Here is a 27,177-nt window from a genome sequence, read left to right on the forward strand (position 1 = left end):
TGGTGGTCCCGCCCTCGGCCTGCCTGACTTCCTGCTGCTGGCCGGGCGGCAGCGGGGACAATCTCCGGGTTGGCTCCTGATCAAGCAAAGGAATGTACAATGCCGGCAATGCCCCTGGCGGGGTGAGCACCCGTCAGGGGCTAAACAAAGGGGGTAGGCACCCGGCAACACGCGGCGTGGGCAGCCGGGAAAGTGGGATAAAAGCGCTACCAGGCACTATAATCGCAAATAAAGCGCTTCCAGGCGCTTAGAGGCAAAATCAAGCGCTCCCAGGGCGCTTAGTCTTCAACAAGCCTAAGCAAAGGCAAGAAAGCCAGGCAAAAGGGTCCCAAAAGTCCTGGGCAGCGAAGTCCATCAAGTATCCAGGAGCTGGGCAGGGCCCAGGGAGGCAAGCCTTCCCCTGGGCCCAAGCAGCAGCACGCCCCTGGCAGGATTCAAGTCAGAAACAAGAACATTTTGGAAGGGGAAACAACCCCTTTTTATACAGTGAATTCCTTTGTCTAAAGGTGCAGGGTGGGGGAAAAACCAGGCGCAGTTGGTTTGGGAGCCCCCTTGATGAGCTCAGCCACCCCTCCCATTCACTAGTCAGGCTAGGGTCATCAGTCGCACCACAGGGGGCGGAGCCAGCATTGTGTGGGGAAAGCCCAGCCCTATTCAGGACCCAGGTGCACCCCTCCCCTCACATCAGCATGCTAATCTCAACACTCACCACTGGGCAGGCCCATCCAGACTCCTGGAGCCAGGCTCCAGCCAATCACGTGTCAGCATCCTCACTACACACGCACACCCATGTCTAGAAGTGGCACTTCCACACTAGACACATTCATGCCGCATACATCATTACGCAGCATTCAATCTCACGAGTTCGCACATACCAAACTCGACCCTGCACTCCCCACACATCAGGAACTACCATGGTCACACATATTCCCCATGCATTCCTATGGGAGGGCAGGTCACTCACCACACATACACAGAGAGCTCACTCACTTTACACTGTACCACAGTGAAAAAGTGTGCAGAGGCCTAAAATCACCAACACTAGGTTACAGAAACAGGCTAGGCAAAAGCAAAAACTTTCGGGGTGAACCTGCCAAAAAGGGCCAGGTCCAACACAACCCCCTTCCAGCCAAATTGCAGGGTAGACCAATCACTCCCTTGATGGGCTTCCCTGTTTTGGGCGACAAAACACGGACACGGGCCCGCACGGCAGGGACACCCTCCGGTGTTGCGCCACCCTGAACCCACATGGTTACCTCCAAACCAGAACTCTCTGACCCAATTAGGATACCCCACTGGTACTCCCAAGTCGTCCACAGCCAGGACCAGGCCCTAGGCCATCCAAATGTCACAGGTCCTGACCACTTCACAGAGTGGGGGGCAGTAACCCCTGGCACACAATAGCCATTCTCCACTCTACTTCTCAGTGTAGCTACAACTACCACTGATCCTTCAACCTAGGGACAACACCCTCAGGCTGACCAGAGGTCACGGGCAAGAATGCCCCACCCTACCTTTACTTCTGGGGTTCCGCACCCTCCCAGGGAAGCACCCACCAGAACACATCTCTCCCACCAGATCAGGACCTGGTCTACCACCTGGGATCTGGAAACTTTTTCACTTCGGAGGTACAAAGCACACAGCACAGTCCCTCTTCAAGCAGGTGGGGGACACAACACACAGCAAAGTCCCCTTTCCTCTACCTTAGTGGAAACAACAAACTGCAGGTGAGCCCCAGATCACACAGCAAGGGCAGCCCCCTCAGTCTCTTCAGCTGATCTACTTTGGCAGAGATTCCTTCTTGACCTGGAAGTTTCCTAATCTCCCAACCTAGGATCTAAACCCTCAGGCTGCACCGGGGTTAGAGACAAGGACGCCGTCCTTCTGCACCCCCTTCCTGAGTTCTGCACCCTCCCACCTTGGAGCGGTACTCCTGGAAGCAAAACTGGTCAGGACACTGATTACAGATGCCCTTCCTTTCAGGTCAGGCTGAACTTGAACCTGACCTCCCCCCTCCTCGGGGAATGACCTCCAGAGGCCCCACAAATGGTCAAGCACTCTAGACGGTCAAATGCCCAGCGAACCAGGACTTCTGCACCCTCCACTTAGGAGCGGTACTGCCCAACACCAGGACCGCCGGAGTTCCGGATTTTCGAACGCAGACATCATACTATCTGGAGACTTTAACATGTGGCTAATGTCCGACCTACAAAAAAATGAGGTAACTAAATCACAGGAAAGTGTTTGGGCTATACCACCACAGGATCGTCCCGGATGCTGCAAGGAGGACCCGAAGGGCCGCACCCTACAGGTAAACCTGGAACATCTTGGCCTTAGAGCCCTCAACGGGCGTTTCTCTCCTGACAAGCCACCTGGCCTCTCATGCTTATCGAAAACTGGTGCATCCTTAATTGATTACACCGTCGCCAGCCTTTCTCTCTTGAATCAAGTATTCGGCTTTGGGTTTGGCAATAGACCAGAAAGCGACCACAGTCCTCAAGAAATGTTGCTTAGCACCAGACTGGTGCAACATGCTGAGGCAGTGGCACCAGCTTTCGAAAGCTATACGATCAATCTAAAAAGCATTAAGTGCTCAGTCAATAACCTACAGCAGGTAGTAAAGGAGGCAAAACTCATGATCGAGAATACCAGCAGGACACCTGAAGATCAAATTGCAAACTGGACAAATTTCACAATGAAGCCGACAGCAAGACACGCAAAACCAATAACGCATGCAAAAGCAATTGGGACCCAACAGTCGACCTCCTGGGATCCTGTGATACGATCAGCCAAAAGCAGCATGAACCGGCTATGGCGGGAATTGAAAATAAAGCCAATGGACCCATTAACAATAACCAAACTGAGAGAAGACCGAAACCATCTAAAGACAGCAAAAAGAGAACATCGAAGGGCTCACTGGAACTCCTTTTGGGCAAACTATATCAAGACATAAGGTCAAATAACTCCTCGAGGTTCTGGTGCACCATAATCAGCATTGGGGGCTGTGTGCCGAAAGTTGCTTCGTCAAACATACTGGAGTCCGAATGGTATTTCTTTCTGCACAGTCACTTTAACGATCAACAAGACCACACCCATAACCAGGTTATTGGCATAGAGGGCAGTAACGCTTCAATGGAGGTGAACTCGCCTCCAGAGCGATTTCGCAAAGCTCTAACTATGGAAGAGCTTTTCCCCAAAGGCCCAACAATTGAAAAGCAAACAGAGAAACAAAATCACGCCAACAGCATTGAGCACAGCACAGTCCCGGAGGACCAAATTGAAAAGCAGTTTAAAAAGTGTCGGAAAGATGGGGCCCCAGGACCAGGAGGCATTCCTCCGGCCTTGTTTAAGGAGGGTTCGGCCTTCTGGGCTTCCAAGCTAGCTCCACTTTTCACTTCCATCTTAGAAAAGAACACCATTCCACCCTCTTGGCAAGGATCGATTCTCATTCCAATCTTTAAAGGAGGGGACAGAAAATCTCCAGGAAACTATCGGTTAGCCGCCCTTATCGATAATGAAGCGAAGTACTTTGCAGGAATACTGCTCAACTCACTTCGGGCATGGGCTGAGGAACGTTCAGTAATCCCTCCAAAGCAATCTGGATTCACAAGTGACACTGGTACTACGGTTAATCTTATGACTCTCTCTTGTTTGATAGACCAGGCAGAGACTAGCAGCAGACAATTCAACATGGGATTTATAGACTACAAAACGGCGTTCGATAAGGTCAATAGGGACAAGCTATGGCTGAAGCTCTCCACACTGAACATCCCAAACAGATTACTTCAAGCCCTACAGCTAATGCACCAGGACACATGGGTCAGGATCAAGATTGGTGACAGCTCCAGACTGTCACAACTAATTTTAACAACGAAAGAACTCAAACAAGGATGCATCTTGGCCCCTACAATTTTTAATTTATTTTTATGGGATCTTCCGGAAGCCCTAAAGTCAGTCAACTCTCATGCTCCCAAACTAGGCATCCTACAGCTGTCAAATCTACTATACGCCGACGACGTGGTCCTCCTAATTAACACAAAGATAGGTTTACAAAGGCTCATGGATGCAACTGCCTCATACTCAAATAAGAACGAGCTCCAAATAAACAATAGGAAAACCAAAATCTTGGTGGTTTGTCCGGGAAGGCCCAAGAAGCTGGCATAGGTCTTAAATTCGGAAAGCATTGTAGAATCCAACTGTCACAAGTACTTAGGAGTCCTCTTCAACAACAACGGAAGTTATAAAAGCCATTTGGGAGAGCAAAAAAGGAAGGGAGCAGCGGTAGCATTTTCACTCAGCTCCAATCATAAGAAATTATTCAGCCCAACATTCGCTCCAACACTGCAGGTAGCACAGGCAAAAGTCATCCCAACTTTAACATACGCAAGCGAGGTGCTAAAAGGACTGGATAGTGGCCAATTAGACAAAATCATTGCAAAAATCTTTAGAACAGTCTTCCAGCTACCATCATACACGTCACCGGCACAAATCAGGCTGGAATTGGGCATTTGTAAACAATCACCGGGCAGATTGATGACTTTTCTAATGAGCTGCCACAAGCTGAGGACGTCAAAGGAAGGCAGCCTAGCCCAACATCTATGGTCCAACCGGAACACAAAACGATGGCGAGCGGGGCATGATTATTTGTCAAGTGGGCTAAAAACCCTAGGCCTGAGCTAAGTTTTGGACCTACACGTTAGCCAAAACGAGTTCAAAAGGCTAGCAAAAATAAGTGCAAAAAAGCTCTCCTCCATGGAAGACAAGGCATGTCTTGCAAGAAAAAACCACAGGTGGAGGACCCTCATATCATATGATCAGTTGACACCTCAGAGCTACTGAACTTCTCCATTCAGCGCACGCACCAAATTCTTCTTTTTAAAATGAAGAATGGGGGTGATCAACTTGTTCTGCCATCTTCCCAAATGGAAAAGAGTTATGCCCTGGAACTAAGTTGGTTTTGCGGCAACCATAGGGAAGACATAATCCACGTTCTGTGCCTGCGTCCGAGCCCCTTGAAGGAAAGAAGGCCCCTTCTACGGAAGGGCTGGAACAACAAGGAGGTCAGATCATGCAGAGCCACAGTACCAGCCTGTTTTGATCCGCGGAATACAAATTTAAACTGTGCACTGGTGAGGTTCATGCATCGTGCAGCAAAGAAATTAGTGGAGGGGACTTGTTGACCGCTAGTATACCTCAGTCAGAGGCGCAGACCCCTGGATCTCCACAATAGCTGGACAACTTTCCTCGCCAGCATTCAGACATACGAAAACTGTCGGAGACACCAAAACAAAACCGCTACCAAAAGGGGATTGGCGTATAGGCTGGCTAATTCTGGGACTCAAAATACACTTCAGCCACGACCACAAATGCCCCTAAGGGATCATCATCACAGGCATTCGTGGGCAGTGCACCTACAAAAAGAGCTCTGACATGTGGGGGGCCAGGTACTTTTTACTAGAGGAACTGGGGTTCTATTTAATAAATTTAATAAGAGTTATATTTTTTTCTTTTGTACTTTGCAAAGGTTTCTTTTTAAATCATGCAATAAAGTTATTCTATTATCTATTATCTATCAATTGTTTCGGAGGCAGCTCGATCAACCTCAAATAAAATCTTCCGGGCCTCCTCTCTTTGATCCTCCGGGATACGCTCAATCAATCCCGCTATATCGGACCACATTTAGCGGTCATAACGGCCAATGATTGCCAAAGCATTAGCAGCTCTAATTGATGCCACTGCCATAGAAGAGAATTTCTTCCCCATAGGATATGACGTCCCTCTTTGTCTGGAGGCGTGGTAATAGGTGCTGCAGTGCTTTTTGAACGCCTCTGTGCAGCCTGTGATGTGGCCGAATCTGGCCTTTTTTGACTTACGAGACAAGATGGACTGTTCTCTGGGGCACAGTATTTTTTCTCTATGCGAGGTAGCACCGCCTGTATGGATGCTGGCGTCTTCATGATTTTTATGTCCTCCTGACAGATGTGTTTGACAGTAATAGGGAGCTAGAACCTAGTGGCTGCTCTCTGCATCAAATTATGAAATCCTCCAATGTCTTCAGGAGGAGAATTAGAGGGTAAGTGCGGAGAACAGGCCCAAGCTACCAGTCCCCATCTAAACGCGAATCACAGCACTCAGATCAATCAAGACGCTGCTATCAGCAGTGTCGTGATTAGCTAGGTGAACCAGGAAGCCCCCGCCCTCTCCTTCCCCCCGGAGTGGCCGGAGTCGTGGAAGCGGGCAAAGAGGACCAGCAAGCAGGTAAGTGATTTCAGTTTTTTATTACATTCCCCCCACGACTCACTGCCCACCGCAGTTAAGTAGCAGCCGCCACTGGCTGATAGAAAAAAAAACTTTATTTTTAAATCTGCTTGGTAAAGAAGCTCAAAACACATTTGAACATTTACCTCAGTGTCACCTTCCCCCTGGTTCATCTTCTGCTGACAAGGTGGAGTATTATAGACTTACGTTACCTTTTAAGGATGAACCTCATATCATCATGGAAAGGCACAAATTCTGTACATCATCCTTGTTAATTTGGCAGTACGCTTGATTTATATATAATGGATTAAATTGTGCATTGTTTTAACGAGAATTCAGGAGCAACTGTTCAGACATTGCAACCCTTCATTAATAGAAATCACTGACATTGTTAAAAGTGCTGAAGTTGCTATTTGTTCCATCAAAGAACAGCACTCTTGGAGCATAAAAATCTCAATGAAGAAGTTTGTTTAATCAAATGCAAAAACACTACTGAGAAAAAGGATAAAAAATAGGATAAACATAAGGAAAGGGACAATCAATGTAAAATTCAGTTTTCTAAGTGATCTGGTACAGTGCAATTTGTCCGCAAGTGCTTCAGATGTGGTTTACATTCTCATTTAGCTAATTCAAAGCTTTGTCGAGCTTTAGGAAAAGAATGTATGAAATGCAAAAAGATGGGTCATTTTGCCTCGGTTTGTAACAATGGTTTAAGGAAGGTCAACATTATTCAGGACGAAGAAGAGGACCATGATTTAGCCGTCAATATGATTCCCACATTCTGTGATCAACAAGACCCTTTAGAAAAACAGACACTGTATACTCATGATTCTTATAAAAATATTTCTGTTATTGAAACATGTTCTTATTCTATCAAAGATATTGATTCAGAACCATATGTACCTCCCAATGTGAAATTGTTATTGCTAATGAGGTTATATTGGAATTAGCTGACTCTGGTTCTCCCTATAGTGATATTTCTGACATTTGTTTTGCAAATAACTGGATTGATGTTCCCATATTTGAATCAGATATTAAGGCTTTTTCATATCGTAGTAATACCTACTTAAATTTTGTATTGCAGATATTCAATTTAAACAGAATTCATGTCATGGCATACTGTATGTTTCCCATCAGAAACAGAATTTATTGGATGAAGACATTAAGGGTATTAAGCGATAACTCTTAACCCCTTAACTGCTGGGCCATAGGGCCTCTGCCCCCCAGCACAGCGCTGAGCCCTTGTTTGGCTATCTGGGGAAATTTGTGCTCAAGCCTCCATAACATCTTGTCCACATAAGGTATCCATGCCAAATCTGTATCCTTATTTTCCAACATCGTGGTGACTCTAAAGGTAGCCAGGGTTTGTGGAATCGTCTGGAGGGGACTGAGGGAATAGCCAAAATATAGCAAAGGTTTGATTATTTGGGGGGGAGGGGGGCAAAACGTGCTCTGGATAAAAGTATCAGATTTTTTCCATAAAAACGTCATCAACAAACGGCTTGCTGTGCTAAAGTCACCACCTTTCTAGCTTTCAGGTACATGCCAAGCTGAATAAAAAAACTTCGTTTTTTACCACTATTTTGTCATTTTTCACTTTTTCTATTTTGTATGCTATCAACCTACTCTCAGTTTGTGGTGGAAACCAGTTTGAAACTCTTAGGTGACTTAGGAAAGCTATATATTTTCCAAATTCAGCAAGGGGTCATATGTGTAGATTCCTCTAGGTCTTCCTAAAGAAGTTAAGTGTTGAAATAAACAAATATTGAAAACAAGTAGGTATAAACACCCATTTGTGACCATGCTTTCAACAGTAACTTTTCGTCACGGTGGCCAATTTACAAAAGTACCATTACGTTCGCTAGGCCGATGTGGTTGTGGGGATATATAGGGTTTGTAGGTTCTCCAAGAACCCTAGGTACCCACAGCAAACAATTGAGCTGCACCGTACAATGGTTTTTCACTGTTTACTGAGTAGAGACAAATTTATATGGTGAAATATGCAGAGTCAAAAATAGGTATCAAGGTAACCTATCTATTTCTGAAATGGGCACCAGATATGGAATTTAGTGGTTATTTGTACATCTCTGAATTTGTAGGTATATGTACGAGCTTATGATTTATAGGGCATTTTTCAAAATGCTTTCTTTCTTACACACTGGTTTACAATTGGAAAGCACAAATGTAGAGAAACCCAATAGGTAATATTGAACATATCCTATTATTCTCTGCTCCCACATGTCTTCCGATAAAAAAGGTAGTAAACTTGTACGGGTAGGCCTACTGCCTGAGACAGGAAATGGCCCGAAACACAAAACAGATAATTCAAATGTTTTCACTCAAAACGTACCCTTTTTTTATAAAGTGGGTAGCTGTGCATTTTGAGCCCTAGCTTGGCTGGCACCCAGGGAAACATAGCCAACCTGCGCATTTTTTTAAACTAGACACCTAGGAGAATCCAGGATGGAGTAATTTGAGTGGCTCGCATCAGGTTGATTTACCGAGAATCCCTTGCAAACCCTTAAACTTTGACTTGAAAAAACACATTTTCTTCACATTTCTGTAATAGAAAACTCTGGAATCTGCGGGGAGTCACAGACCTCTTCCCATCCAGCATTCCTCTAAGGCTTCCAATAACAAGCATTTGTAATGCAATCTATCTCGCCTTTGGGACCTTATATGTATTTAGCTATGGAACACATTAGCCTGGGTGCTGAAACATCTACTGTTCTTTAACATAGAGGGAAAGTAAGCACCAAACTGCGTGACACACCAGGTATGGGAACACACGGAGAGACGTGTCACGTGTAAAGGTTAGATTGTATCCTGAGGGAAACTCCAACAGACAGTGGGTAGTCAACTGCGTCTGTGGAATTATGAAAGAAAACATGGAGAAATTTGAAATGGTTCCTGGTTATCTCTGGGAATGGTTACTGTATCTAACGGATTTGGTTGTATTGGAATCTTTCTAACCAACATAGCCCCCTTGTTTGTACCTCTGTAGTGAAAGAGCCACTTTTGTAGTCTGGCACCCAATGATGACCTCCAACTATCACCATTTTAATTGATTTTAGTGTGTTATTTTACCCTAGCCTTAATGTAGGAAGGTCCTGCATTTGCCTGTTTCTCTTCTGTTCTGTAATCTTGCTGTCTTTCAATGGGAGCTGTTACTGAGTGGAACAGTCGTGCCAAGAGCAGAGCGTGTGGGATGTGCATTTGAACGTGTGCAGTTGTGTAGGAATGTGTCAGTGGTGAGAATTATGAGTTCTTACTATTGGCTTTGACCATTCTGTTTTCTGACTTTATCTTGCTTAATGGCAGGACTTGCCTATTGGCTTTGGCATAATCTTATGCCATCTTGCATTAGTGGCCTATGCTTAAGCGACTCCATCTTCTGAGCCTTTCTAGGTGAGTAGTGATGTTTTGCTTTCTGTACTCTGTGTGCTAGTAGAAGCCGGTTCTTGTCAGTGGAATGTGCTCACTCTATGCCGGAGTCATAACAAAACAACAGAGAAAAAATGCCAATACTGATAATCTATTTTAAGACACTGGTTCTCTACCAAAAGAAGACTCCTGATCAAAATTGGGAGATGCTAATAAATAGCTTTTTATTTTACAAAAAAGTTTTATGAAAGTATATTTATTTTGACTTCCAACTTTATACTGTCAGTGCACAATACAATTTATATACACAATAGAAAATCAAAAGTGAGGACACAAAACAGGGCAATAAAAAATCACCAGGCATTCATGGGTCAGTCATATCACAGTCGTACAACAACATTCATACATGCTATAATACTCAAAATTACATATAAGATAAACCAATAAGCTTAAATGCTAGGTCTGCTGGATTAATCAAGAATATTTTACAGAAAACATCAAGTACATTAATGTATTTTCGGTTAAATCCACTCAGTTGTGAAACCTTTTTAAACAAAAAGTGTGGTTGTATAATTACTATTATCTAGTGTAGAGAAAAATTAAACACTAGGACAACACGAAGAGGGCAGACACTAGAGGAAAGGAGGGGCCTACGCGTTTCGAATCCCTATGGTTGAAGCAGGGATTCTCCTCAGGGCCACATGCACTCTGGAAAAAAGGAAAAAGGCAAATGTACTCAATTTTTTACATAACAGAACACTCAAGGGTACTACGACACTCAGTATCACCTCTGCTTACCTACAAATGAATATATCCGGTGGAGGAAGTCAAAAGAGGATGGAAGTCACTTGTTAGCATGAATCAGACGAGACACACAGAGAGAGAAACAAAAATTGTGTGTAAGCTTCTATTATTGTGCTGAATCTGAAGGGGCAGAATAATTTTACTTAAAAAGTACCTCTGAGTTCTATATTGGCGCGTCCTGAAACGTGGGAGGGACTGACCGTGGCTGACCTACAATGCAATGTATTTCGTTAGTCTCCAAATGATGCCGCCATTAGGCTTCGTTTTTTTTTCAAAAACGTTTGGGAAGGGTGTCTTACCGGAGGGTCTTGTACCGGAAACCTTGTTATTTAGCGAATGCGGTCACTCAGTATGCAGCGTGTTAATCATGACCTTTATGAAGAAAAATTGAGAATTTGTTAGTGGTGAGTCTGACGGGATAATCCGTGTCAGTTACCACTATTATAAACTAATCGGAGCTTACCAGAGCGGTGAGTCGATTTTTTCTCGTTTATATCTAGAAAAGTTCAGGTCGGCACTGCACGTTGCTGGCCTAAAATGCAATAGACTGAGTAAGTTTAAAGGAGATATCGTGGGCGGGCTACGGTATTGCAGGCATCGAGGAAGGTGTCTTACCGGGGGACTCTGGAGCAGCGTCTTGTGCCGGAGCCTTGTTGCTTTGCGGATGCGGTCACTCTCTATACAGGGTGTTAGTCATCACCTCTACAAAGAAGGATTGAAAGATTCATAAGTGGCGAGTCTATTGCGTCTCGGTTGCCACTATTTTAAACAAATCATGGCTTACCTAAGCGGCGAGTAAATTACTTCTCGTCTAATTCCGTGGCGTTCGAATCGGCACTGATCCTTCGCGCATGCACGGAGCGTATCAGTTGTGGGATAGGTCCTTCATTTAAAGTGAGGCACTGATTCATTGCGCATGCGCATGACGCACAATAGAGGTTTTAACGCGGTACAAAGAAGATAGAGGATCTAAAAAAGTTTTACTGCCATGGAAGAATGTCAAAAAACATTTTAAGAAGCTGATGTAGAAATGTCTTTGGTCAATGCTAGATGTCAAACAGGCGTTTCTGGTTTACAGAATTGGAACCTTGGGTCCAATTTTAAAGTTTATATATTTCTGATAATTCATTAAGGCCCTTTACTGCCGTATCGAACTTCACAATTAAATAGGCTTCCCGTTTAGATAGTTTTTGGTCCAAATCGCCACCTCGTGGATCTTTTTCAACACGGGAGATGACGGTCCATTTGAGGTCATATATTTGATGCTTGTGCCGAGTCCAATGATTAACCAGTGGTGCAGTTTCAACTTTGTTTTTTAAATAACAAGGTTTCCGGTACAAGACCCTCCGGTAAGACACCCTTCCCAAACGTTTTTGCAAAAAAACCGAAGTCTAATGGCGGCATCATTTGGAGACTAACAAAATACATTGCATTGTAGGTCAGCCACGGTCAGTCCCTCCCACGTTTCAGGACGCGCCAATATAGAATTCAGAGGTACTTTTTAAGTAAAATTATTCTGCCCCTTCAGATTCAGCACAATAATAAAAGCTTACACACAATTTTTGTTTCTCTCTCTGTGTGTCTCGTCTGATTCATGCTAACAGGTGACTTCCATCCTCTTTTGACTTCCTCCACCGGATATATTCATTTGTAGGTACGCAGAGGTGATACTGAGTGTCGTAGTACCCTTGAGTGTTCTGTTATGTAAAAAATTGAGTACATTTGCCTTTTTCCTTTTTTCCAGAGTGCATGTGGCCCTGAGGAGAATCCCTGCTTCAACCATAGGGATTCGAAACGTGTAGGCCCCTCCTTTCCTCTAGTGTCTGCCCTCTTCGTGTTGTCCTAGTGTTTAATTTTTCTCTACACTAGATAATAGTAATTATACAACCACACTTTTTGTTTAAAAAGGTTTCACAACTGAGTGGATTTAACAGAAAATACATTAATGTACTTGATGTTTTCAGTAAAATATTCTTGATTAATCCAGCAGACCTAGCATTTAAGCTTATTGGTTTATCTTTTATGTAATATTGAGTATTATAGCATGTATGAATGTTGCTGTACAACTGTGATATGACTGACCCATGAATGCCTGGTGATTTTTTATTGCCCTGTTTTGTGTCCTCACTTTTGATTTTCTATTGTGTATATAAATTGTATTGTGCACTGACAGTATAAAGTTGAAAGTCAAAATAAATATACTTTCATAAAACTTTTTTATAAAATAAAAAGCTACTGAATAGCATCTCCAAATTTTGATCAGGAGTCTTCTTTTGGTAGAGAACCAGTGTCTTAAAATAGACTATCAGTATTGGCATTTTTTCTCTGTTGTTTTGATTACTAGGCTCAGCCTTACTGATTTGAGCCAACCCCAGTTGTTCTTAGTGGAGTCATAACAAAGGCCTGATCAACCTGAGGCGTGACCTTGGTACGGAGTGGTACAGGAATCTGATGGGAAAAGGAGGCGGGGCTTGCTAGAAGCTTCGACCAACGTTTTCACTTGTATTAAAGGGGGGAGCCTCCAGTGGTCTGGTGGAAGTTGAAAGTAGAAGTTTTGGGAGTTTGGATTCCGAGTGAGGGCAGACATGTCTATCTCGGATTGTACCCTGATTGCTGAGCTCTGATCCCCGGCTGTGTGAAGACTTCCCCCGGCCAGAAGTGGGCAGTGTATGCATCAGGTGATGTATTGAGTTTTGTGATTATTGCCATTGTGATATGAGCCAGTGGCTGTGATCGTTTGAGGTGTTTTCTTTGTAGTGTGGGAGGTGCACATCCAGAGTGATCCTCTACTCTGTATATATATATCTTTCTGATCTCTTGCAGGACGTCCAGTGTATCTTATCTTATATCAGTTATTGCTTGTTTATTATTCAGTATTATAAGTTTGCTCAGTTATTGATTCATGCCTGTAGATTATAGGTTTTCTACATATATTTCAATTTAATCTATTTGGTATCTGAGACAGCCTTTGTTTAGAGAGTATTATGTAATAAACCCCAAGCCTTATTCTAAAAGTGATAGTCTTTGCATTTTGTTAAATAAAACTCCTTTTCAAAAGGTGCTGTTTGTTTTATGTTGCAGTCTTGTTGTGCCAGGGGCGGTAAGACATGCTTACAACTGTATATTATTCAAAGGTGTAATGATATATTTGCCTTCCAGGTGGGAGTGCAGTGTTTGGGTGTGGGCTTATTGTTGAGAAGCCACATTCAAAACAACCTCTTTGACCTTATAGGAATAATTCAAATGGCCAACTCGAATTTCCGTCGGTGTTTCCATAAATATTTTCTGAGACTGCATTGTGTTTGAAATAACCCCTAAAATCTTAGTTCATTTTAACAGAAATATTGTAATAATGGAACAGATGCAGGAGACTTTCGAGGAATAGAAATTATGTCTACAATGTGTGCGGGGGAGCAGATTGTTCTCTGGCCTTGAATGCCGTCGGAGGCTATAAGTGTTACAGCAGTTAAAATTAAAGTGGCCCCTTTTACTGTGGTTCAAATAGTTGACATTAATTCAAGTTCCAACCATTTTATAGCTCCCTGATACGGGCCATGTACTCCGAGCACGTAATGGTCCCCATATCATTGTATCTATACATCAGCAACCATGCAACAATAACTAGATAATTGGTGCAGTGACATAACACGCAAAGGCAACATGCTGCAGCCCAGATGCTATAAACGAAGCTTGATGCTTTATGAGAGGTGAGAGGGTGAGCCTCTCAACGCACATCCTTTCATTTGAGGGTGTTGTTCCAGTCAGAGGATCGGCGTGCTCGGCATGCTGTGTGCAAAGCCTCCTGGTTGTACGAAAAACCATTTCTAATCACAGAAGCCCTTCCCGGGGTACTAGATGGGTGCAAAGACCGATCCAAAAGCGAGCATCGACCCGAGGAAAGCCCCGCTTTCGTAGAATGGAAAGACAGAGGTGGACGTGTTCGTAATGATGACGGTGATGCGGTGAATGTGGTTTCACCGAAAACGGGGTATCAATTTACAACTCCGGGAGAATCAATAAGGCGCTTAAGTAAAGGTATCTAATTATAGATACCAGTGGGAAGGGTTAGAGAGGGAACGCACTGATGCCTGTTAAACAAATGGAGATATTAGGCGAGCCCCATATCATGTTACACATGCAGCACCAGGGCTTTGTCCTGTAATGAATGCCGGGCGTTTTGCTTCTTTCTGCTCTCCATTGATGTGTGCCAGCGCCAGCCAGTACCACAAAAGATACATGACGAGCGACCTCCTAAAAAGGCACGAACGGGAGGGAAAGGGTGGGGACCTAAGAAGTCATGGACTGCTGGAGGGGGCGGGCGGAGGGGGGGAGAGACATGGAAATAAAATAGTATTCGGAGTGAAGGGGCCAGTAGCCATGGAAGGATACTAATGACGACATGCTTGTCATAAGGAGAGACTAAAATGCCTATAACCAATCGGAAGGCAGGATTTAAGACACAAGCCAATGAAAATAATGGGTGGAGAGTGGGCGGAGCTTCCATGTAGCTTCCACACCATACTGTATACCTAGTGCCTGCAACAGGAAATGGACCAAAATGCAACATGGATACATCACATTTTTCCACTCAAATCTGACTTGTTTTTTTCCAAGTTGGTAGCTCGGGCGTAGCTCAACTGGCACCTGTGGAAACCTGGCAAACTTGCACATTTTAAAAAATTAGACACCTAGTGGAATCCAGGATGGGGTGACTTGCGTGGAGCTCTTGCGTAGGGATTCTATTTACCTCAGTCGGATTCATTCCTGTAGCTGGCACTAGGCCCAACCACACAAGTGGCGCAGCGCTTTAATCAGCACAAGTGGGACTATGCTGGGGGTTACGAAATTTGTGGGTTCCTGAGTATTCTTCTGGAAGAGGCGTGCTCCCACATAGGTCGTAGATCGCCTGATCCGCAGCGGAAGAGGATGAACCCAACGATGACGCATGCCCTGGTAGGTGAGGGTTTTACAAGAAAAACATTTGTTAGTGGAGAGTTATTGTGCACATAACTGTACTGAGTTTATTTTTGTTGGAACTTGGAACCAATCTGGGAAGACCACAGGAAGAAGGGATTCTGGCTTACAGATAAGAAAGTCTTGTAATTTCTTTTCTGTATATTTTAGGATAAATTCAACAAAAGGATATTGCTGGATTTATAATTAACATTGTTCCATGTCCTTGAATGATATTTTGCTTGGATTCCTAACAATAGTTATGTGTTCATAAACTATTGCAATGTTATCCTATGTGGCAGGGGATCTACAATGGGGATAATGAAATGTGCAATGTCTCCAACACCATGGCCTATAAAACATCTTTTATAAAGATCCTGCTTATAGCTACATGACCCCCCCCCCCCCCCCCGGGACACGTAGGGGAGACTTTAGGGGTCCTGAATATGCAAACATAGTGTAGATCCTGACTATACAGTACTCCTAGCACCAAAGTCGATTTTGGGGAGCACTTTACTACAATGGGGGAAGTGAATTGTGCAATTTCTCTATCCCCAGTGCTTACAAAACCTATTTTATAGGCTCTCCTTATAAGTTCATGACCCCCACAACTGGGACACCTAGGGGAGATCCTGGAGTACCTAATATGCCACATTATTGTTGTGTATCACTTTTGTACTTCCCCTACCACCAAAGTCAAGTTGCCCTATTATGTACTTGGGACTTATAGGGTAGCTCATGTCAATTATAAGTGTACCCTAATATATAGTGTACCATCAGGTAGGTGTGTGTTTCAACTTAACAGTGGGAGTTTTCAACATAGCACTGGCCCTGGGCCTGCCCAGCAGAGCCCAGGGCACACTCTCAGAGTAAGAATAAAAAGCATCCAGGGGTCTCAAATGTGGCAAAAAGTGGGGAGACACTGCAAACAAGTCCTGATTTCTAACATCTACTTTAAAAAAATGTATGTCCTTGGTAGGTTTCTATGAGTGGCAGCCAAGCATGGCCCCCAAATCCCGCAGCTACCCCAACTGCTGACCTCTCCACGTAGCACGTTAGGGCCTTTTGTGTCAAATTATTTGCTTCCTGCAGATTCCAGAAGTATTCCTCACATAAATGTGAAGAAAATGTGTGTTTTTGGTCAAAGTTTGAGGTTTGCAGGGTATTGTAGGTAAGAAAATGGTGTGGAATGCATGTGAAGGACACCACTCTGGACACCCCAGTATGTCTAGTTTTCAGAACTGTCTGGGTCTGGTTTTTGTCAGTGGCAGCCTACGCAAGTGCGAAAGGTGCAGCCATTCACCATTGCAAGTAAGATAATACTGGGAATTAGCCAACTCTTCTGGTTCATAAGTAAAAAAAAAAAACACCCAAATGTTCAAATTTCCTCTTGCTTGGGAGGGGATGCTTTAGTCCACAGGGAAGCAGAAAGACTGCTGAGGTTTTAGGTGTGATGGTGGGCTCTGACGTTTGCCTGCGAAAGACCCACCCCATTATGTTATTACAAATATATATTGTTGCTATATAATGGCCTTTCTTCCCCCCTGAGGCATATCGGTGTAATTACCCAATTTGCCCCAAGGCGGGGGGGGGGGATGTTGCCCCTTTTACTTTGCAGGGGCATGCCCATGCCAGGCAGCCACCACCCCTAAATTAAAAATAAATAAATAAAAACATTAAAACATTAACTGGCATGTAGTGGGCCTTCTGATACCCCCCCCCCTGGGGGTAATTACTATCTACTCTCCAGGAGGGGCAGAAAGACTGTTACCCCATTCACTTGGGGTGGGGGCATAATGATTTCCCCTCCCCTATATTTAAATAAAAATCTTTCCCTGTAGTCTAGTGGGCTTTCTGTGCCCCAGGGGGCAGATCAGGTGTTGCTAACCCCATCTGCCCTGTGGGAGGAGAGAAAGACTGTTGCCCCACTTACTTGGGATGGGGGCATATTCATGCTGAACAGCCCATTACCCTATATACACATATATTTTAATTTACTGGAGTTTAGAGGGCTTTCTGGATCTCCCCAGGGCAGATCAGCTGTAATTACCCCATCTGACCCCAGGGAGAAATAGTGTTTCTCCATTTACTTGGGGTGGGGGCATACCCATGCTGAGCAGCCCCCACCCATATAGTTAAAAAAAATCATGGCATGTATTGGGCTTTCTGCCCCCCTCCCCATGGAGGCAGATCAGGGGTAATTACCCCATCTGCCTTTTCACGAGGGGTAGACTGCTTCGCCATTTTTGGGGGTAGGGACACGGCCATGCCAATGCTAGGGATCCTCCACACATCATATAAAATTAGCAATCCCTGGTGCCTTTCTGGCTTTCTGCCCCTCCCTTGTAGGGGAGATATCAGGGGCAATTGCCCCCAACTGCCCTCAGAAGTGGCAGAAAGACTTGAATGTAAAAATAAGGAAGGGGAGCACAAGCACTTGCCCATGAGGCTGCTTCCCCCATCCCTGCTTGAGGATCGCTATCCTTTCTCGATCCCCAAACAGGGATCCACTTGGCAGAGGTACCACTTGAAAGGGGAGATTCTACCATTTCCAGTGATACCCCTTCTGTTAGAATCAAAGTTCAGGGGCTGAGATATCCACCGAGCACTCATTCAGTGAAAGTAAAACAAGCCCATCTGCTCGTTTTACTTTTACTGCAATTACGTCAACACGCCCTGCGCAATGATCATTACTGCAGGCCAAAAAAAAAAAAGAGATCAGACAGCTTGGGAAGCTCTTCCCAAGCAGCCTGATGTGAAAACAAAATAAAGGACACCCTCTCGTGCAGCACACCAGAGCCTTTATTTACTTCCCCAATGTCAGTAAATGTTGGACATACACTGGGGAGGTAGTGCAGGTGTTGGCCTTTGGCCGACACCCGAACTTAAAAGGTTAATCCTGGCACTGATACTCCTATCTTGTGTTTCTCTGAGACTAATTCAATAAATGTTATTTTAGATAAGTGTTCTGATATTTTCAAAGGGAACTTAGGAAAAGTCAAGGGGTTTTCCCCCAAAATTAAGGTAATTGAAAATGCCATACCAGTCAAACACAAGATGAGGAATGTGCCTAAAACTAGACTTGGGCGATAAATTCCGTTCCGCTCGCGGAATTTTGGTAATTTTGCATTCTGCGGAGAACGCGGAATTGCCAAAAATGGAGGCGATCAGCGGCTTCGCAGAATTTTTTGTTTGTTCGCGCTTTCAAAATGCGTGTTCGTGAGATATTTCTCCCCTAGCACGCAAACAGCGTTCGCGAACAGGAAAAAAGCATTGCGAACGAGGAGAACAAACGATTCTGCGTGTTCACTGAACTTTTGCGTGCTCGCACAGATTTTGTGTTTATTTAAATTTTTCCAAGTACATCATAGGTTATTACCATCATTTCACACATTGCAGGGAGCATTGTAGATATCAACAAGACAGAGGATGTACATAGTAACACAACGTCTAGGTAATGTTCCGGTCCCAATCTCGTAGTGAATGCTTAAATGAAGGGTACAGTTTCTGACGACGGTGGGGCTTGGCCAATCCCTTGTGATCCTTATTTAAAACCAAACAGTTTAATTAGGTGTCCCATCTTTCTTTTGTGATGGTATTTTTCCAAATTCCTCCAACCGGAAGGTGCAATATGAAGTACAGTAATGTCATACAAAAACAGCGCCAGAGATATTTTACTGTTTCACGAAGGTTTGCGTAGCACGACTGAGAAAATTACGCCCACCCCTACCTACGACTGTATGCAAAGAACTTTCTCTGTTATTAGACAATATGTGCAAAGAAGGAACCATTCAACCTATTTAGTTATCTTAGTGGTTGTCTCCTATTGTTTTAGTTTAAAACACAGGAGATTTAAGACTATGCACCGATTTAGGATCTTTCAATGAGCAGATCTTAATAGAATGTCCCCCTTTTCCCAAAATTTAGGACATTTTAGCAAAAAATGAGAAAGGCTACATTTTTTACAGCCTTAGATTTCAAGGCAGTGCAAAAACAGATTGAATTAACTGAAAATTGCAAACATCATATTACTATTGTAACACCTTTTAAGACATGTTGTTACTTATGTATGCCATTTGAATTAGCTTCTGCATTCCAGAGATTAATCAATCAATCAGGGTTCTTATAAAGCGTGAGTGCTCAGGTAAGGGTATCATTGGAGTCCTTATTTGGAAGTATGGAAGGAGTAGCAGCTTTCCAGGATATCATTTTTGGTGCCACCGTACAAGAACATAATTACATTCTTACCAAAGTTTTGGGTGTTTTACAAGAAAAGGGCATGACCCTTCACAAAGACACATTCAACTTTTTACAATGTGAAGTTGAATATTTGAATCATTTTATTTTTTCCAAAGGAATTTGCCCTAGAGATGGGTTTCTCAAAGCCATCATGGATGTCCCCATGCCCAAATCTAAAGAACAAATATCTGTTTAGGCTCCTATGAATATTACTCTAGATTTATGGCTGATTTTTCTTCACATACAGTTGAAATGTTTAATTTGCTAAAGAATTACAGCAAGTTTATCTGGTCTGAAACTTTAACTCAAGATTTTAATAGAGTCAAAAAATGAATTCTTTCAGTGCCAGTACTTACTCCTTTTTCAGAGGATGGAATTTCTATTGTTACAGTAGATACCAGTGGTGTTGGATTAGGTGTTGTTCTTTCACAAAAGTCCACCTGTAAAAAATTTGGGGACCCACCACTGCATATACTTCAAAACCTTTATCTGAAGCTAAAAAACTTTCCTCAGAAATCTAAAGGGAAGCTCTAGGTTTAATGTGGGCTGTTGAACAGTGAACATGTTAGTATTAGGACAGATCACAAGCTTTTAGTTTCTATATTGTCATGCAATGGCACAGGCATGGCTACTTCTAGGTTGATTCATATTTTAACCAAGTTATATTAATATACTTTTGACATACAATTTATTTTGGGTAACTAAAATTCAATAGCTGACTGTTTATCTTGGCTACTGTGAAACCTCCAGCGAAGTAGGAGATCAGTGTATTGTGGTAAATGTTTCTGATATTCTTGAATCTGAGGATTATCACATTTCTGAAAAAGAGTCAAAAGAAGCCATGAATACCACACTTTTGCATGTCAACTAATTTATGGTCAGTAAATGCCCATAGTAAGTACAGTACCTGGTGACTTACAAGTGTTTTGGAAAGTTAGGGATGAATTATCTCTTGACAATAATTTTGTTATGAGAGGTGATAAATTTCTGCCTCGCACTAACATTAGACCTTAATTTATTTCAGAGGCACATAAAGGACACTTAGGTGAAACCAATGTTAAGAAACTGGTAAGGACTAGCTTTTAGTGGCACTACATGGATACCATAAACAGTTCCACCATCAAGAAATGCTCTGTCTGTTCCAATGTTGACAACACTTTAAGAATTAATTCTACCCCTTTGCATCCTACGTTTCCTAAAAAGATATGGAAACTGATGGGTATTGACTTTCTTGGTCCGTTCCACTTGTTGAAGAACTTACAGACATGCATTATTGCAATTATGGAAAACTATTCTAAATGGATTGTATTGAAGTTTATAGATGATCCCAACAAAGGAACTGTAGTTGAATTTGTGTGTGAATTGTTTTACAGAGAGGGTTTTCCCAAAACCATTATATCTGACAATAGTGTCCAACTTGTTTCACATAAAATGCAATATTTTGTTGACAAACACATCACTCACAAATGCACATAGTTGTATCCTCCCAATTCCAATGGATTAGTGGGAAGGTGTAATTGCATCATGAGTGAAAGAGTACAAGCAGCGTGATCATGTAGGAAGAATGTTAAACATTTTCTGAGAAAATAAATTTGGAGTTACCATTTGACACCATACTCTACGACCGTTTTTTTACCATTTGCATTGCTTAGGAAGAGAATTCATTTTTCTGATGTTAATCTGCCACTGAAGAGCAAATACAACATCTTTTCATTGAGAAACATATGCATGAAAACCTATGGTGAATGTATTGATAAAACAAAGTCTGACATGAGAAATGTTAGGCTAACGTTTTTACAGGACCCAGAGATAGAACAGAGCATTGTTCACATATAATGACAGTATGTGCCTAGTCCGACCCAGCTCTATGCCCAATGTATGCATCACCTTTCAGACCTGAACAGCCATGGGCTTCAATTCCAGAACAAACAATAGTGGTGACAGGGAGGCCACCCTGTCGGGTCTCTTTCCCCAATTCCCTGTTGGATGAACGACACCGCCCCACCCGAACTCTGCCACTAGGGCATGTGTAGAGTAAACGGATCCATGCCCTAAAGTGCGGACCAGAACTTATGGAATGCAAGATGTCAAGTAGATGCCCCCAGTCCACAGTATCTAATACTTTTTCTATTTCAATTGCGACCAGCGCCATTTCCTCCACCCCACAGAACATGCATTAGTCTACTTAGGTGCAGTGCCCCGGAATGAAACTGAATTAATCTTCGTATATCAAGCCTCTCATTATATAGCTCAGAAGGTTGCCCAGAAGTTCACATACAATTTTTATATCCGTGTTAATCACGGTCAGCGGTTGGTATGCCGCCGGGTCCAAACTATCCCCTCACGGCTTTAACCACATGCATATAACTGCTCCCTCATGGTCGGTGCTGCTGTTTGATTATTGAAGGCAATTCTTGGCATACGGGTGGGGTCAATGATGCTATATAGGGGAAGTGAGGCACCCATGAGAAAATGCTGACCCTGACTTACTTGAACACATTTTTATCATAAGCAGAACCCATGATACAGTCAGTGTGCATGGTAAAAATTTGGCGCTGGCATATATTCTATGTAATTCTATTCATGACAAAAAGCTGGCAAAGGCACACTCTAGATAATACTTACCATAAAGGGGAATGCCATAGCAATTTCTTTCCTTGGAAACCTTTATTAATAAATCAAGAAAGTACTGGAAAACTTCGTCAGTGCCTTTTCAGAGTTTAAGGCTTTTTAGATTTTTCGCAAATTCACATAACAATTGTCCTTTAAATGCACTACTCTATCCCTATTATTTTTAAAGTTTCTCTAATCCTCCACAAATAAGTCAGGTTTGCTTGCTACGCTCCCTGGAATTCAGGGCAAATATCCAGCCACTTTCAAAGATCACTTGCCGCCACTGATTTAGGCAGGAAAATTGAAAGTGTTCAAATAGGTGGACGCAAGTTGAAAATTAAATTGAACTTTGTACTGTATTTATTGCCAACAGGTATTTTTTGGACCACCGGTTTTATCATTTTTGATAAAGTCAGGAAGTTCACAATACACACAGTCATATGAATATAAGAAAGGCAATCACAAGTGTTCATTGCACACAGATGCATGGCATGATGATAAACGGCACTCAAACAAGGTATGAAAGACGTCTCCCTATGTTTTTAGGTCAACAAATAATTTCAGCAAAAGTGCACTTACTCTGATCCTTTTTCAGAACCAAATGCGTCTTTGTCTTCGTATGTTGAAAAATATGTATGAAAACAATCCAATATATTGTAGCGAAAAAAAGGGTGCACACGGCATGTGTTGCCACGAACTTTAACTTGACGAATCTGCGCTACTCCCAACAGTATGTTCTCATAGTAGATATAACTTTCATTGAGGGACATTGTCTGGTTGTTGTACCATGTCTTCCAAAATAAGCCATTAAGAAGAGGTCCTTCAGCGAACTGCATGGGACAGAGTTAGTCAGAGTTAGTCATGTAATGTGCTCATCTGAATTCTCAAAAAATGACAAATAAAAATGTTAGTTGTCTTCAAATTTATAAAGTAATTCTTATTTTGAGTAATATCAGAAAAATGTTATTATTAACATAACTTTTTGCCTAGTTTTGAACATATTTAATTTTTGGTAAGGGTAGGAGTTAACACTTGTCGGTGACTAATAGTAGAACAGTCAAGTCACATACATTTAAATACTTAACGCTAAATAAAACAAACACACGTAGATATATTGTTAAAAATGGGGGTCTCTAGTTGGCAGAGGTAGATACATTTGTCCAAATAGGGACCCTTGCTTCCAGTCAGGGTAAGAGAGGGACACACTCTAGTTAACCCCTGCTCACCCCCTTGGTAGCTTGGCACGAGCAGACAGCCTTATCCCAAAGGCAATGTGTAAAGTATTGGTACCAACACTCACAGTAACACAGTGAAAACGCCACAAAAGGACATCACACCAGTTTAGAAAAATAAAGTATCTTTATCTAAACTAAACAAGACCAAAACAACAAAAGTCCGCCATACACAGTTAAAAATATGACTTTCAAAAAAATTTCCAGAACTTGTCCTGAAGAAAACTATGGATGCGTGACTTTTCACCAAAGTACCTATAGGTGCTTCAAAGTTACAAAAGCAAAAAAGCAGCAGATTCGGAAAACAAAGAGATGTGACACTCCTGAGACCTTGGGGAGGCGATGTGACAGTATCGCAGCACGCAAAGGAAGGGTTGCGTCGAATCCAGTCTGTATGGGGCGTGATGCGTCGATCCTTCGTGACGGTTCCGGTCCACAGGTGATATGTCGGACATACTTGCAGCACAGGTACGATGTGTGGAAATCCGGGATGCGTTGGCGATCGATGCCTGTGGCGAGCTGCGCTGCGTCGGTCCTCTTCCTCCGCGATCCCTCGATGCGCAGATTCTTGCAGCGGCGACAGGCAAGTGGCGGTTTCCGCAGCGGCGCAACGGTGCGTGAAAATTCTTCTCGCACTCTGGAGATGCGTTGGGAAAACAGCTGCAAGAAGAGCGATGCGTCAATTTCAGTAGTCCTTTGAGTTTCTTCTTTCTTCCAGCTTCCAAACCGCAACAACAACCTCCAGAGGCTCACAACTGTCACAGGCACCTCTTAGCAGGTCAGAACGCACAGCAGCTGGGTTCAGGGGAGCTGGGGTGAAGTCTTTGTGTCCTTGAGACTTCAGAACAGGAGGCCAGTACACTTCAGGCCCTTGGAGATCTCCTTCAAGCAGGGGACACTGCAAACAGCAAAGTCCTTCTACTTTTCTTGGTAGAAACAGCAACTGCAGGCCAACCCCAGACACACAGAATGGGCAGTACTTCTCCTCAGTCTCTTCAGCTCTTGGCAAAGGTTCAGATTGAACTCCAGGAATGATCTAAAGCCTGGGGTTTTGGGTCTGATACTTATACCCCAAAATGTCTTTGTTCTCTTTGTGCAAGGGGCTCTAAGCCCAGTTCAAACCCGTTCTGGGGGGCAATCTGCAAGTGCACAACAACATCCATTGTCAGTGTGAGCCTTGGCTCCAGACACACCACGGGGGGGGCAGAGCCAGCATTTTGGAAGACAGGCACAGCCCTATTCAGGTACAGGTGCTACTCCTCCCACTACTCCAAAGGCATATCAGGCCTATTCAGCCTAGTGTTGACTTATCCAGACTCCTGGAGCCACTGCACCTCCCCAGCCCCTGTCACTCCAAAACCAGACAGTCAATCCACAAACAGGCAGGGGCGCACAGGATGGTTGAACAAGAAAATAACCACTTTCTAAAAGTGGTATTTTCAAACACACAATTTAAAGAACATCTTTATTAAAAGATGTGTTATTAAATCCTCAGTTCAGGGATACCAAACCCCATTTTTCCATCTTATTCCTATGGAAAGATAAGCTTATAAAATGTTACAAAGAATTCCCCATTCTGTCCTATGGGGCAAGATAGCCTTTCAATAGTGAAAAACGAAATTGGCAGTATTTTACTAACAGGACATGTTACACACACTAGTACATGTCCTACCTTTCACATACACTGCACCCTGCCCAGGGGGGGGGGGGGTATCTTCGGCCTACCATAGGGGTATCCAATATGTAAGAGAATGGAAGGGTAGGGCCTGGTAAGTGGGTGCACGTGCCAAGTTGACATGGCAGTTAACAAACTGCGCATAGGCACCACAGTGGCAGGCCTGAGACATCTTTTCAGGATTACTCATGTGGGTGGCACAATCAGTGCTGCAGGCCCACTAGTAGCATTTGATTTACCAGCCCTGGCACAATCAGTGCACTCTACTAGGGACCTACTGGTAAAACAAATATGTCAATCAGGGAGAACCAATCACAATAATAATTTACAGAGAGCATATGCACTTTAGCACTGATCAGCAGTGGTAAGGTGCCACGAGTCCTATAGCCAACAACAGGTCAGGAAGAAGCAAAACACTTGGGGATAATCCTGCAAAAAAGACCATTTCAACACATATTTACATATGTAACTGTTTTCCTGACAGTGAGTGGCAATGTGCTGGCAAGATGGCTGATACCGGGGACTGCTGTTCAAACCACAAGGCCATGATGGGAGTTGTGCTCAAGTCAGACAACAGGCACCACTGCCAGACATCTTGTCAGTTCACTTTCCCTCATTGTCAGGACACCACACTTCCTGGTGGGCTGGTTGGGCTGGGTGGGAAGATGTGTGAGGGTCCAGGCCTGATGGGAGTTATAGTGATAGCAAACACTCCTCCTTCCACACAGCACAACCACTTCATATGGGACTATGGCTACCTGACAGTGAATGGAAGTGTACTAGCAAGATGGCTGACACTGGTGCATGGTGTTGGGAGCTCAGGGCCTTGATGGGAGTTGGCTTCAAGTTCAACACCATGCACCAGTGTCAGCCATCCTGCTAGTCTATTTCCCCTCACTGTCAGGTAGGCATAGGCCCAGGTGATCTGGTTGTCCTGGGTGGAGGAGGAGTCTGCTGTCACTACAACTCCCATCAGGCCTGGGCCCACACACACCTTCCCACCCAGCCCAGCCAGCCCCCCGAAACACTGCTTTCCTGACAGTGAATAGAAATGTACTGTCAAGATGTCTGACAGTGTTGCTTGTTGTCTGAGCTGAGCGGCCTATCATGGCCTTGTACTCCTCACACCAAGCCCCATTGTCAGCCATCTCGCTAGCACATTTGTCCTTAATGTCAGGTAGGCATAGTTCCAGGGGCTCTGTTTGGGCAGGTGGGAAGGTGTGTGTAGGACAGGGCCTGATGGGACATGTAGTCATTGCAAACACTACTCATCCCAAACAGACCAACAAGCCCACCTGGAAGTATGCTTACCTGACAGTGAGGTGAGTGTACTATCAAGATGGCTCACAGTGATGCCTGTTGTCTGACTTGACCACAACTCCTATCCAGGCCTTGTTCTCCAAACACCAGGCACCAGTGTCAGCCATCTTGTTAGTCTATTTCCACTTACTGTCAGGAAAGCAGAGTTCCAGGTAGGCTTTTGGAGCTGGGTGGGAGGAGGAGTATTTGCAATGGCCAGAGCTCCCATCAGGCCAGGCACTACACACACTCTTCCCATCCTGCCCAAACAGTACCCCTGGAACTATGCTTAACTGACTGTGAGTGGAAATGTACTTGCAAGGTGGCTGACATTGGGGACTGGTGTGTGGTGTGGCCACAACTCTCAGCAGACCATCACCTACACACAATCTTCCCACCCAACCCAAACAGCCCATCAGGAACCATGCTTTCCTCACAGTGGTTCCAAATCCACTAGCAGAATGGGTGACAATGGTGAATTGTGTTTGGAGCATAGGGCCTGGATGAGAGTTGGCTTCAAGTTCAACACCATGCAGCAGTGTCAGCCATCTTGCCAGTACATTGCCACTCACCGTCATGTATGCAGAGTTTCTTAAACTCTTTGGATGTGTGATTACAGACAACCTCAATGTAGAACACAGGTTAATTCTCCTGAGACAATGTGGTCCCTGAACACAAAGTCAAATCACACCACACAGCACTGAAAGGCACTAAAAACTA

General features: G+C 43.8%; 1 protein-coding gene across 12 annotated transcripts in view; it reads right to left on the reverse strand.

Annotated features, from left to right (window-relative positions):
- PKD2L2 (polycystin 2 like 2, transient receptor potential cation channel) overlaps positions 1–27,177 on the reverse strand; it is a 2,146,539-nt gene that overhangs the window by 1,517,781 nt on the left and 601,581 nt on the right. For all 12 annotated transcript variants that reach the window (XR_013598682.1, XM_078653282.1, XM_078653287.1 and 9 more), the window contains one exon: positions 22,831–23,081. Coding sequence is in view for 11 of the 12 variants with exons in the window: in XM_078653282.1 (XP_078509408.1) it covers positions 22,831–23,081 (251 nt within the window). In the remaining variant the exon portion in view is untranslated. The remainder of the gene's footprint in view (positions 1–22,830; positions 23,082–27,177) is intronic.

Source organism: Lissotriton helveticus, chromosome 7, assembly GCF_964261635.1.
Source record: "Lissotriton helveticus chromosome 7, aLisHel1.1, whole genome shotgun sequence".
Lineage (NCBI taxonomy): Eukaryota > Metazoa > Chordata > Amphibia > Caudata > Salamandridae > Lissotriton > Lissotriton helveticus.